General features: G+C 37.6%; 1 protein-coding gene across 3 annotated transcripts in view; it reads right to left on the bottom strand.

The window, feature by feature from the left end:
* LOC5580119 overlaps positions 1 to 5,556 on the bottom strand; it is a 61,277-nt gene extending 55,721 nt beyond the window's left edge. For 2 of the 3 annotated variants that reach the window (XM_021843504.1, XM_021843490.1), the window contains exon 1: positions 5,432 to 5,556. Coding sequence is in view for 2 of the 3 variants with exons in the window: in XM_021843490.1 (XP_021699182.1) it covers positions 5,432 to 5,436 (5 nt within the window). In the remaining variant the exon portion in view is untranslated. Of the gene's footprint in view, positions 1 to 2,712; positions 2,914 to 5,431 lie in introns of those variants that run through there. The other variant, XM_021843499.1, reaches the window with a different exon arrangement.
* Positions 5,557 to 14,382: the final 8,826 nt, after the last annotated feature.

Below are 14,382 nucleotides of genomic sequence, written 5' to 3'. Positions count from 1 at the left end.
ACAGGATATATTTTTAAAGGCACTTTGTGCTCGTGGCCACTACTGTGCCGGAATCAGTTGATCTGTAGCTGCTTTACCGATACAGATCTATTTTCAACTTATCTATATTTACATATACTTTCACTCTCTCCTACTCTTTTACTCTCACACCGAGCAGGTAGGAGAGAGCTCTGCTGTTAGTGAGGCTAGCTGCCTGCGAAGAGGGTCAGTTTGTCTCAGTCACCATCTGATACTGACGGAGGATGGATGTGCTCCCCAAAGCACGAACCTCCGTGAGGCGTCTTCTGGTGGCTGGACGGGTTTTTTGTGGAGGGGCTGGGAATCGAACCCATGACCTTCCGCTTATGGAGCGAAAGCGTAACCTCAAGGCTACACAGGACACAGGGTATATTCCTCATTAATTGACATGTTCTGTCGAATTAATGAAGATTGAAACGTTGCACAATAGGTTTTGGACATGAAACTGAAATGTCCCCTAAGAGGCCTTGGCGTAACCTGTACCAGGTGCTTAGGAGTGACCTAATTAGTTGATACCTAGTTTATATGTACTTCGTTAATTGACATGTTCTTTCGAATTCACGAAGATTGACACGTCATACGGTTTGTTATGGATATAAAACAGAGATATCTCCAAGGAGGCCCTGGTGGAACCTGTGTTTGAAGCTATGGAGTGGCCACATCACATGTTAATAGGTTGATTCTTCTTCAATTGACATGTTTTTTACAATTCACAAAGATTGAGACAAATGCAGAAATATCCCCAAAGAACCTGTGTCAGAAGCTCTGTAGTGGCCAAATCTTTTATTACCGTGTTATTTTTCATTTATTGACAAATTATTTATAATTCATTAAGATTGAGATGTCGCACGGTATGTTTTTGGATATAAAACGGAAATGTTCCCCAAGTAGCCTTCGTGGAATCTGTGCCTGTAGATCTGGAGTGGCCACATATGTTTGTACCGGAGTTTTTCTTCTTTTATTGACATGTTTTCTCGAATCCACGAAGATTGATACGTCGCACGGTATGTTTCCGACAAAGAACGGAAATGTCCTCAAAGAGGCCCTAGCGGAACCTGTGTCAGGTGCTCTGGAGTGGCAAAATCTATTGAAATTTAGTTTATTCTTCCTTTATTGACATGTTCTCCCAAATTGAAGAAGATTGAGACGTCGCACGGTATGTTTTGGACATGAAACGGAAATGTCCCCAAACTGGCCCTGGCGGAACCGGCCACAATGTTCCGGAACGGTCCACTTATTCAAATTATGTTGAAATGATGACCATCTACCATTATGTCACGATTAACATAAAAATGTAACATGTTGTAGCTGAAATAAATAAAAAAATAATCACATTTCCCGAATTTGGCACCCTTGTACAATCCGGAATATCTCCGGCATGGTTCCGAATACAAAATTGTCCATTTATGATAAATAACTGAAACCTTTTTAAAGTAAAATGAGGGTAGTTTCAAAAAAATCGAATGGAAATTGACGAAATGGCAGCTGTTTGAAAATGCCTTGTCGGAGGCCGGTAACGGGAGTCAAATTTCCTTTCGTTTCAGTGGACCATCATTCTGTTCAAAATGTTTTTTTCAAAAATTTACTGATGGAGGAAAGCAAACTGATTGAATGATAGCTAGAAGCTTCTGGATTTGTGTCTGGTTCTAAAATTGGTACAACATTGGCATTTTTCCGTTTGTCAGGAAAATATGCCAGCTGAAAAAAATGTTAAATATATCAAATACTTTTATGGATCTCAATTAACATCGTTTAAGTATAGGGGAGAAAAAACTCCAAAATTTGCGTCAGTCTAGTGCCATTGGTTCAGCGAGTTAGAATTGTTAACAGTTGATCCAAATGAAATTTCAAAAGTGAACTGGAGTAAAAATATCTACCGTCGAAATCAGCAATCTAAAAATAGAATGTGTCTCCTATACATTCGAAAGTTTTTTTTTCCATAGCGTTAGAATTTATTTCATTGCACTGGGTTAAGGTTTATTACACATACATCTCCCCTGTTCTATTATGTTATTGTAATAAAATCATGCAGTTCAGGTTTAGGAGTATAGTTTTTAACTGTGAGCATGCTTTGGCAAACTTACCCTTTTCGCAATTGTATACGTATGTCAGGAGAAATGATACTTTATGCACAGGTAATTCTATGAATTATTTATGTTTAGAATTAATACTGGACGAATAAAACAGTAAATGAACTCGTTAAAAAGAAATTATGTAAATTAATAAAATTATGTTATTAATCAAATTTCCCAACATTCTTCGAAAAAACACTTCTGATTTTAGAAGTATGTGGCAAAATTTTGCGTGAAAGTGTAAAAGAGTGCAAAGAAGAATCAAGAAACGAGACTCAAACTAGTATTGCTTGAAGTAAATGCATTCTTCTTCTTGGCATTAACGTCCCCACTGGGACAGAGCCTGCTTCTCAGCTTAGTGTTCTTATGAGCACTCCCACAGTTATTAACTGAGAGCTTACTTTGCCAAAGTTGCCATTTTTGCATGTGTATATCGTGTGGCAAGTACGATGATACTCTAATGCCCAGGGAAGTCAAGGAAATTTCCATTACGAAAAGATCCTGGACCGATCGAACCCAGACACCTTCAGCATGACTTTGCTTTGTAGACGCGGACTCTAACCACTCGGCTAAGGAAGAAGTAATTGCATGCATATTTTGTTAATAATAGTGAAGCACTCACCCCATAACGAATCACAGAAACCAATCGTTCCAATATCACCCTCTGAACTTTATGAAGCTCTTGACCTTGTAACTAACTACCGTTACTTCCCTAGTCACATGAACACGAACGGATATGCAAATCTACTAAAAATGCATTTAATGCTCGAGCAAGGAAATTCACGACCATTCGACCTCGACACCGGGATTATTGTGAGGACTTTCTTCCAGTGGAGGCAAACTAATAACAAACACGACACGCATGTGTTATGCACATGGCGTCACCAAGGCAATCGCGCCTCAAACGCTGAGTTGCAATTTTCTTACTTGGGAAATTATCCAACGATTGCAAAACAGTTGTTCGCGATTCATTAGGAATTAAATTATCAAATCACGCTACAAAGTATTTGGGAAACTCATTGGTTATTTCAATTTGGCGTATGCCTTCTTCTACAGTTATCAACGAAGACATTTCCTAGGCAAATTTGCCATTTGGCTTTCGTATAGCTTGTAGTAAATATGATATGTTATAATCAAAAAAGTCAAGGAAACCTTTACTTCGAAAAAAATGTCCTGAAATTGAATCTGATCAATTTTGCAAAATACTAAATATACTTATATTTACATGTATTTAAACAAACGCAATAATAATTAGACCTATTCCGTTTTTCGGCTCACCAGGCTTATTCTATGAAGTTGTTCATATTGGAAGTAGCCATAAAACACAGCCAACTGGTAATCTTAATTCAGCCACGTTCCTTACAGAGGTCTAATCCATTTAATTGAAAACGCTAATCCCAATTATTAGCGCGACTTCCCCCTATAAACAGTATTATGAGAGGCTGCTCTCCAGCAACCCACGCAAGCGATACTTGAACAAGATCACAAGCTCGAAAAAAAATACACCTACCACCGTTGGTAGCCGTCACTGAGATGGGCCGGCCGAGTACTAATTAAAAAGGGTGATCAAATTGTTTCCATCATTCATCTGGGGTGTGTATGTTAAAAGCTGTGCCACATAAGATGACTATTGGTTCTTAGCTGTTGCGATTGATACAGTTCGTTAGCATACAGTGACTCACGCTTATATTCATACAGAGCACTGTTTTCACATTGCTAAAAATATATTTTGTTTCGTTATAGATCTTTGAGCTACATTTCCAAACAAATAAACAGCAGAAAAAAATCAACAACTAAATATCGCATTTGACAAAAAATCAAAAATGGGAAAATATTTCATATTTTTTGCTCTATGCAATACAACTTTTACCGAAATAATTTCAAGCGGATTACATTACTCCTCAAGAAAAGTTCAGAACTAACATAACGCGTGTTCTTTTGGCTCACGCTTTGACAGTTCTCGTTGATCGATTGGCTCACACTTTGACAGAAATGTCAGCTTCCGCGAATCTCTCTTATAAAGGATCACTAAAAAACTATTAAATGATATTGCAGGTTGCTTTGAAATATGGATGTTTGGTGCACTTCGTAGATCACACCTATTTTCTTGCTCAAACGTGGTTGCCGATAATCATTTAACAAATTTATTCATAAACAAGCTTTTTCAATGCATAATGAAGGTGAAAAAGCTCTCAGTTAATAACTGTGGAAGTCCTCATAAGAACACTAAGGTGGGAAGCAGGCTCTGTCCCAGTTGGGCAGTTATAAACTGTTTTCATTTATTTTTATCTTTGGAATAAAAGAAAAATATTGAATTTGTGTTTAAAATTGATCCAACTGCATATTCTTACACCTACACACTAAGCCCATTTTACCGGACATCGGTGAATTTCACCGTAATCTAAACAGCTGAACAGTTCGGTGAAATAAAACATCGTAATTTCGTCGGAATTTTACGGATTCCGGTAAATTTTTACCGAATACTGTGAAAATTGCCAGTACTCCGTTAATTTATTTTACCGAATTTAATTTAAGTGTACACCAAAATTCAAACGTACAACATATAAAAAAAGTTTCAATGTGCTTTTCAAAGTTTTTTTTTTTGCTATACAAGGTAGTAAGTCAGTTTATTCGTCAAACTTTGCATGCAAGGAGCACGCGTAAAAAATTAGGATTTTTTATCATTTTCTCACAAAAACCTAGGGAGTCGATGTCGGTTATGGACCCTTTGCGTATTATGGACCCCCTACAGAAAAGCATAAAATTTACACTCAAACTAACCCTAATCCTATGAAAATCCTTGGGGGGAACTTCGATAGCATTGTTAACCCCTCTACCGGCAGCTTCATCTTTTACCACAAAATTCAAATTCAAATCGTTATAACTATAAGTTTTGTTTTTCAATATTTTTGCACCATTTTTTCACAAGTTCTCAAACAACTCTTCTAGTTTAGGAATCCGTGTCGATATTCATTATTGGTGATCTGGTTTTAAAGATATTCCGATGTTCCTTGGGGGACCGACATTTTCCATATAAAATGTCTTTGGCAGCCATTTTGTTTTTGATCAATTTTTGTACGAATATGGGTTTGAGTCACCGTACACACGGGAGGGCAGATTTAACAATTATAGTTCGATTGATATACGATCCTAAAAATCGTGCGGGTGGTGACGCAATTCATTTTCGCACTTCCTTCTGGACCTAATTTAGTTCACTGACCAGACGGGCACGACTCGATGAACCGACCCGGAAGCTTGGATTATGACGGCAAAGCTTAATCGGGCCCAACTTAATCTAATTCTTCGCACTAAAAACGCGTTAAATATTTGTAGACATTTACCCCATAGCGAAGCACTTTTCCTAACCGTTTCCTACAAGTCACTCGGAATGATAAACGTGAACTACCCTGAATACTCGGCGGAGCCAGTCCGACTTTAGAAGCCGTGGTAAACTTAGTGGATCATTTGCGGACAGTGCCGAGTGATAAGCGTGTTTGAAATTTGATAGCGGGTATAAAAATTAACGTCGAAGTGCTCGACAATCTTGTGGGACGTGTATACCGATGATAACTGTTGTAGAAAATGATAGAACATGTGTTGTGGACGTTGTTGATTTATATGACCAAACCTCATCTAGCTGAAAGCTTCTGTGTTCAAACTAATAAATAGTGACGTCGTACTCTGGTCCTAATCAGGGATACCAAGTCAATTTTTCGCACCGCCACGCACTAGAATTTGCATTGCCCACTGGCACAGGCGGAAAATGCTCCTCCCGAAAAGTTCGAGGGGCTGAAGCGAGAATCGAATCTACACTCCTTGCTTAGCACAATACGCCATATGGCTGACAACATCAATCACATGGCTAGAAGCCGGAATGAGTCGGCAAGCGTAGTTGGATCCTCTTTGGGAATGGAAACATATCTGAAAAGTTTCTTGATGTTTTTCTTCTCAGGTTTTGAGCGATGTTCTTCCAGTTCCGTTATCTTTCAAGTAGGGAGCCGGACCCAATTCTTGGCACTTTTGATTCACTTCGGCAGTGGGGTTTTTTGAAGGCTACAGAGCTCATATTTGGCCCCAATATGCGTCGTACTAAAGCGCTTCTTATTGCAAAGTTTCTGACAATTCGGCCGAGAAAATCCCCCATGCCAAAGTGAATCATTGAAGTGCCCAAGTATCTCTGCACCCTATCGCATAAATAGTGAATCCTATGTCTTTTCTATCATCGTACACTAAGGTCTTTCTACACGGGTTCCCGTATTAACACGACTTTTACAATTAGCTTGGAGACAAAAGAAATGCTCAAATAGTGTTTTTCATTGCTATCAACACATTAAAAGTGTTAATCTAGTTTAATACGCATTTACCGGAGTTAAAAGATAGGATTCAATTTGTAGAAATCACAAGAACTCATACGTGGTCATATTCAGAATTCTGCACATTTTATGTATTTTTTTTTCTCAAGAAACTTGGAGCCCCGATTGAACTTTGTCCTTCTTCGAGTTTCTTAACAACAGCTTTGCATTGATTTTGTTTGATGTACCACCGGGGTAAGTGGAACATTTGTCCATATTAAATATAAATACTTGAATATGTTGAATTTGTTCGCACCATTGCTTCGTTTTACGATAAATTCTCACTTTCACGCTGTTACTACTTTTACTACACTTGCACTAACATAAGCAAACTTGTTAAATACAAATATCAATTCATTTCCAAAATGTTTCCCGTTAATCAAAAATCCGATTATATACCATTATCCGGAATGCCATTATCCGAAATGCCATTATCCGGAACGACCATTTACCGGAAAACCTTTTACCGGAATGTACCATTCATTATCCGGAAAATCAAATCTTCCATTTTTGACAGCCTTTATCAGTACATTAAAATATGTTTTTTGCAATTCCATTGCAAATCATTCATTTTTTCATTGAGAAGTTTATCGACATAACGGCCTACTTTTCCTATCGAAAGAAACTGGGCTGAAAAGTGCTACTTTTCAGCACTCTTTTCGCTGCTGAAAAGTAGCACTTTTCAATACTGTTTTGGTAGGCGTCAACCGAATAACCCAGTCTCTTCATGCCATTTGTGCTTACTCTGCGCGGCGTGTGAGTCAAGACGAGTCGTTCTCACCTCGGGTGACGTGAGGCAACCAATGTTGATCAAATGGGATCGAATCGACATCTCACTGACTCGTCTCGCCTTACAAGCCGCACAGAATAAGCACAATTGCATCGGATTCTTGGGTTTATTCTATGATTCGCGTGAGGTGAGAATTGTCGGTCTCCTATAGCGAGGTGACAATTTTCGACTCGAGCGAAGTGACTTTCCATTTGGTTTACACGGCGAGTCACTTCACTCGAGTCGAGAATTGTCACCTCGCTATAGGAGACCGACAATTCTCTCCTCACGCCAGTCATAGAATAAACCCAAGAATCCGATGCAATTGTGCTTATCTGTGCGGCATGTAAGGCGAGACGAGTCAGTGAGATGTCGATCAACCCATCTATATCCGTTCCTGGTCCTGCAATCTGGTTCCGACACAGGCTGGCGATTCTGATGTGAGATGGGATCGTCCAGCATTTGTAGTCAGTTACTGTCTGTGCTGTCTTACCTGTTCTTCCCTCCAATAGGGAAAATAGATCTGCATGATACCGATGGGATCGTGAAAATTTGTGACATTCATGGATACTACTGTATCACCGCCTACGTGATTGAAAAATACTGAATTGAAACTACGCATGGCTAGATATGGGTTCTCCTGAAATGTTTGTTTGTGCCTTTCGAGTTCATCCAGCTGAAACGACATTTTTCGAAATAGCAAAAAATGTTGTATGCAACTCGTTGCAAAACTCGATTTTTTCATCACTTGTTGTATTTATCAACTCGGCGAGCCTCGTTGGATAAATGTACAACTCGTGCTGAAAAAATCATCATTTTGCAAATTGTCGCATAAAAAACTATTTTGCGATTCCATTGCAAATCAATCAACTTTTCATTGATAAAATGCACTACATAGTGGCCTACTTTTCCTACTAAAATAACAATACTGAAAAGTACTATTTTTCAGCACTGTTTTCGGTGTTGAAAAGTAGCAAGTTTCAGTACTGTTAGGGAGGCGTCAGCCAAATATCCCAGTCTGTTCTGCCATAGCATCTAATTCTTTATACGATGTGCGATTCAGATACAAGACCAATGATGGGGGGGGGGGCTTCCTTAGCCGAGTGGTTAGAGTCCGCGGCTGCAAAGCAAAGCCATGCTGAAGCTGTCTGAGTTCGATTCCCGGTCAGCCCAGGATATTTTCGTAATGGAATTTTTCTTTACTTCCTTGGCATTAGAGTATCAAATATACGAATACGAATCGATATACGATGAAAATAGCAACTTTGACAAAGAAAGCTCTCAGTTAAAAACTGTGGAAGTGCTCGTTGAACACTAAGCTGAGAAGCAGGCTCTGTCCCAGTGAGGACGCAATACCAAGAAGAATAAGAAAAGTGTGTTAGTCTCTCTGGTATAACAAATTTAAAAATAATAAAAATGGAGTGGTGTTTGTATGTCACGAAATGGCTTGAGAACGGTCCAAAGGGTTGCCGCAAGATTTTCACTGTTGCACTCCTCAAGGGATGCGCCGTGTTCGTGCTAGGAAAAAGTTCGGGAAAGTCACCGGATTTTTTCTGGAAAACGGGAGAAGACTAAGATGTAGTTTGTATGGGGGATTTCTTGACGTTTTCCAACAGCCTACTTGATGGCAAAACGAAGTTTGCCGGGACCACTAGTTTAAAAATAAAAATACAAAAAAATATACTGCAAAATTTAAACTTACTTTTTGGTGGCCTGGCTAAGCTGAATTGCAAAACAGCAAAATATACAAATTCTCCAATTGAAAGCATATTATCGTACGATTTTTGACCATATCATTTGTTCTAGAAAGATGATACAAATTTATTCACAAATAGAAAAAAAAAAATCAGTTTGTTAAGCAAAAGTAAAAGTAATTAATGTTCTTAATCTACGAGTGTCTTACGAAAACATCACTCTGAATAATCCTACAATACTTATGTATAACATATGTGTATAAAATTGATGAATTTTCTCCAAAATATTCTAGTAACAATGTTCTTTTGTTGCAATTAGTGTGAACTAAATATTTTTCATAATATTTCGATTAAATTAAGATTTGTGTTATTTTAGAACTTTCAAAATATGTAACATAGCACTAATAACAAGAATGAGAGTAATATCATCCTTACTATACATAATTACATCACATTTGTTTTGAGAATAGATTAATTTTATTGGTGATCCACTTACTTCGCTATGGTAGGGCAAGTAGATTATTTCGCACAAATTTTAAAGTCCTTTATACTTAATACACTCAGAAACACGGGTAGTCACAGAATCACTAAATTTTAGTAATTTATGACTATTTTCTATTTGCCTCTCTTTCATCCTGCAGGGAAATTTATTCCTATTTATCAATTCGCCTGGGTTGAAGCATCGCTAAGCTTCAACCCAGACGAAATGACATTTATGGTGGTAAGCTCCATCGAAGTTTTACTATAGTAAAATCGAGGATAATACGCGATTGGCGTATTAACTTCGATGGAGCTTACCACTATTAGTTTAGAAATTCACAGCAGATTGGAAGAGAGGCAGATATAAAATAGTCATTAATGCATAAACTTTAGTAATTCTGTGACTATTTTTTTATTTCTGAGTGTACATTGCACTCAGGAAAATCGAAACAAATAACGATTTGAAGTACAGTTAAATCTCCCTTACTCGATATTGCGTATCTCGATATCAAGTTAGAGAACTATAGTTTGTTTTCGTGGCTACCTCGATGGTAACTTGATACCTCGCTAACTCGATGGTCCCTTCAATATCGAGAAAGGGAGAATTAACTGTATATCATTTCCTCATTTTTTTTTGAATTGTTTTATTAGTATCAATCCAAACATTACATTCATTTCTTATATCTAAGTGTGCTGTGTTATTAGACAACACTATCATCCTAATTTGGTAAAACAAATTTAAGATTTTATTAACATTTCGTTAACAACATATTACAATTCATTTGCCGTAGCAGTTCAGATTTTTTACAGGTGAGTTGATTTCACCAGCTTATAAGAGAAAAAGAAAAAACGTTTTCAATTCACTTAACCTTACTTAACCTAAACATATAACGCATTAATCGTGGCAATAGAAGATTGTAACGATTTTTGCCTGAAATTATTAATGATTTTATTGGATATTCTATATGACTCATTGGTACTATACCAGGGAGGAAGCCTCAGAATCATTTTCAAAATTTTATTTTGAATTCTCTGCAGAGCTTTCTTCCTGGTATTACAACAGCTAGTCCATATTGGTACAGCATACACCATGGCTGGCCTGAAAATTTGTTTGAATAACAAAAGCTTGTTCATAAGACAAAGTTTTGATTTTCTATTAATAAGGGGATAGAGACATTTTACATATTTATTACATTTGGCTTGAATGCCCTCTATGTGATTTTTGAAAGTTAAATTCTTATCTAGCATGAGCCCTAGATACTTAACCAATTTATTGGAACCCCTCTCATCGTGACACCATGTCTAGGGTAAATCGCCAATTGTTGAACGGCCAAAATGCTCTCTAATTGTTGAACACGCCATAAGGGATACACGGGCTGTTCAACAATACGCGACGTTTTTAGCCGTTCAACATTAGGCGACTTGCCCTACTTGAAGGTTTCAAATAAAGTGCTTTTGGTTTATGTTGGGAATATTATTAGTTGAGTTTTGGAAGCATTAGGAGAAATCTTCCATTTCTGCAAGTATGAAGAAAAAATATCCAAACTTTTTTGCAATCGACTACAGATGACACGCAGGCTTCGTCCTTTGGTTGAGAGGCCTGTGTCATCCGCAAACAAGGATTTTTGACATCCCTGAGGTAACTCTGGTAAGTCAGATGTGAAAATATTGTATAATATTGGTCCCAAAATGCTGCCTTGGGGAACACCATCTCTCACAGGAAGTCTTTCAGACCTGGAGTTCTGATAATTAACCTGAAGTGTACGATTTGACAGATAACTTTGATTTATTCTAACAATATATGTTAAAAAATTAAAGTTTTTTGTTTTTTTTTTTTTTTTATTTAATTAAACACTGCAACTAAATGTACAATAAATTCAGTGTTTGGATTTTGATCCGAATAAGCCGATCGAACCATATTCGGAGAGTGTAACAGTTCGCGAACCATAACAGTTCGTGGCACATCGCATTCGGAGAGCACTATGAATGGAAAAATTCACTCTCTCATTTGGTACTTGGCATGAGAGCGTTCAAGAGCAGCAACTCTCACAGACTGCAACAGTATCGAGACATTCGGGTGATTTATGTTTTGCATAAAATTGGTAATAACTTTCATATTTTCTGGTAATGGTAACAACCTAATTATAATATATTGGTCCATTGGGCTGCCCATAACTGCATAACAGTCACATTCGACATTTTTGACAATTTCGAGTTAATACCGGGGAGAGTCATCAAATAACAAATACTTTCGATCCACTTACTAAAATCTGTGAGATTGTTCTAGAAAATTCGAAAAAAAATCCAAGTTGTTTTGTCACATTGGCAATTGTAACCGCATAACAGTCACATTGAGATTATACATGAGCCTCATAATGCAGTGGCAACGAAATTTCTATCAGAATTTTTTTCTGACTATTCACCCAATAAGCGATATGAGTTGTACAAAATTCCAGCCTCAAATAAGCACTTTTGAATTCTTAGTGATTTTTTGAAATAACAGTTCCCTCCCATACTGCAATAAAATGCAAACTTGGTATCCCATTTACTCAATGCCTACTTTTGTCGAATGTTACAAATACAGTCGACTCTCCACATCTCGATATCTCTCCCTATGTCGATGATTGCTTTGGTCCCTTCATTGTGCATCGGTGCTGGAAAAGTTCGCATCACGAAACAGCTCACGAGTGTATACCAACGCATAACAAACATCACAGACTCGGGATCTGGCTAGGTGTGAGTAAGCCCGCACCCGTCTGCTCGGGAGAACATGTCAAAAGAAGTAGCAACAAGCTCGCGAGCGTTTACTTGCGAGTAACCGAGCAAGGTGTGATTTATTATGGTTTTGACAGACAAATTAATTGTATAACCATCATATCGATAGTAAACTACTAGTTTGTAGTCAAAAGCCCTTAAAAACCATAAATCTCGGAGGGTAAGCAGCTTTTTTCCCAAAAGCACAATATGACTCTGAGCAGCTCCGAACACGTTCGCGAATCACTTTTAGCTTCAGTTACTCGGGAGTCGACAGATGCGAGTAAGCCAGCGCTCTGACGCTCGGGAGCGTTTGGATTTGTTATTGTTCCAGTTCAGATGAAGCGTTCGCCACTTTCCATCACTGTTGTGCATACGATTTTACTCCCCATATCTCGATATCCTCCTTATCTCGATATCTCCATATCTCGATGTAGTCCTATTGATTTGTTGTTCCCAATTTTCTCTCCATATTTCGATATGAACATTATCAAAGGTAACTAGACCAGATTTAAGCGATTCAGAACAATTCGGAAACTCGAAATGAAGTTTGTTTGTTTATTATTTTCCTAGTAACGGAGTGATTTTCAATCTAGTTTTCATTTAATTAATGTTCTTTGTCTCGATCTCTCCCTATCTCGATGGTCCCTTCGATATCGAGATGTGGAGAGGCGACTGTATGCAGTTATGGGCAGTGGGGGTGTTCAAAGGTCCAATATATTTGGTTGCAAACATAGCACAGAAAATAAAAAATATTCGCCTCTGTTTTTTGATCAGAATAAGAGTTGGTCAGCGAATGTTACAAGTGTTGAAACACAGTGATCGGCGCTAAACAGTGGGTGATGTGTGTTGTTTTCGTCTATGGCTCGTTCTCTTCCACGAACGACAAATGTCATGCGTGTTGTATGAATGCAGGCGGATAAATGGGATGGAATTACGACTCGTGTGTCAATGATCGTTAAATTTTCCAAAGCCTGAATAAATCTTAAAACTATTGGCTCTCCCGGTTTTTAACCATAACAGAGCCGTGATTCGATTTGATAATTTGTTTGTTTTTTTGTTATTATCATTATTAATATTAATATAAACTATTATCCGCATTACTACACATTTTAGTGTTTCGTAGTTATTGATCTTTCTATAAACATGAACTACGATACATTTTTATCTTTATCAAATCCTTATTGTGTTCTTAAACATAAACACGTGGATCAGTTGTAACATCTTGATGTCTTTACAGACCAAAATGTCTCTTATTGGAAGATAATTGCGTTTGCCTTCCCTTATGTGTTATCCGAAAAGAAAAGTAAGAATCACATGATTCACATGAACATAAAGATAAAATTATCTATTGATTGGTTGATATTTGTACTGCTCATATTCGCAAGGTCGGCGTAAGCGCCATCGACAATTTTAGCATTTCAACTACCTACATTATCAAGCGTATAATTGTAAATAATATGATTTGCTATCTATTGGGCGTTTGTTCTAACCCTCATCTAGATACCTGCGTTGCGTGGAAAAAAATCTTAAAGAACTCGTTAGTTGTCTTTCAAAACATATGACGAAAACGTCAGTGGTGCTTACATCATCCTAGCAAACATGGGCATTATACAAAAGCATTGGGGCAGGTCCGTCACACTCGGGTTTAGATTGGGTACTACTTCTAGTACTGCATTTGGTCCCTTGGTACTGCAAAAGGCACCATCAAACGGGGTACCGTAAACTCGGGTGAAATTGATCGATAGGGTGTAACACGATTCTATTTCTTACCAATAGATGTTCAAAGTAAATGACCTTTGTTTGACTTTGTTATATTCGAATTATGTGCTAAGAAGGTTTTTGTGTCGAAGAAGGTTTATTTCTATGGAAATAATGTAAATTCCAGAATTATGTTCGTTGTGGTGTTGACAGAATCTATAAACTTCTAGATCTAAGCAAGGCTTTAAACATGGTGTCAGGCTGAAAGTTTGTGAGGATGCTAACAATATATCCCCGAAACATATTTTATCATCAAAATTCGTACGAAATTGCTTATTTTGTTCAAACAATCGAATTTCTCTTCGATGTTCGAAAATTCCTTTGGAAATTGTCTACATGTAGGCGTTTCCCGTGGTATTCTTGAAATTTAAATATTCAATATTTCCATAAATATAGTCTGTTTTTTAATGTACTCGAATCCTCTGAGCAGAATCTCAATAGAGAAACTGAAAAGTAGATTGAAGTACCTTGTACCTTTTAAT

This window comes from Aedes aegypti, chromosome 1, assembly GCF_002204515.2.
Source record: "Aedes aegypti strain LVP_AGWG chromosome 1, AaegL5.0 Primary Assembly, whole genome shotgun sequence".
Classification (NCBI taxonomy): Eukaryota; Metazoa; Arthropoda; class Insecta; order Diptera; family Culicidae; genus Aedes; species Aedes aegypti.
This window is presented reverse-complemented; position numbering and strand designations above follow the sequence as displayed.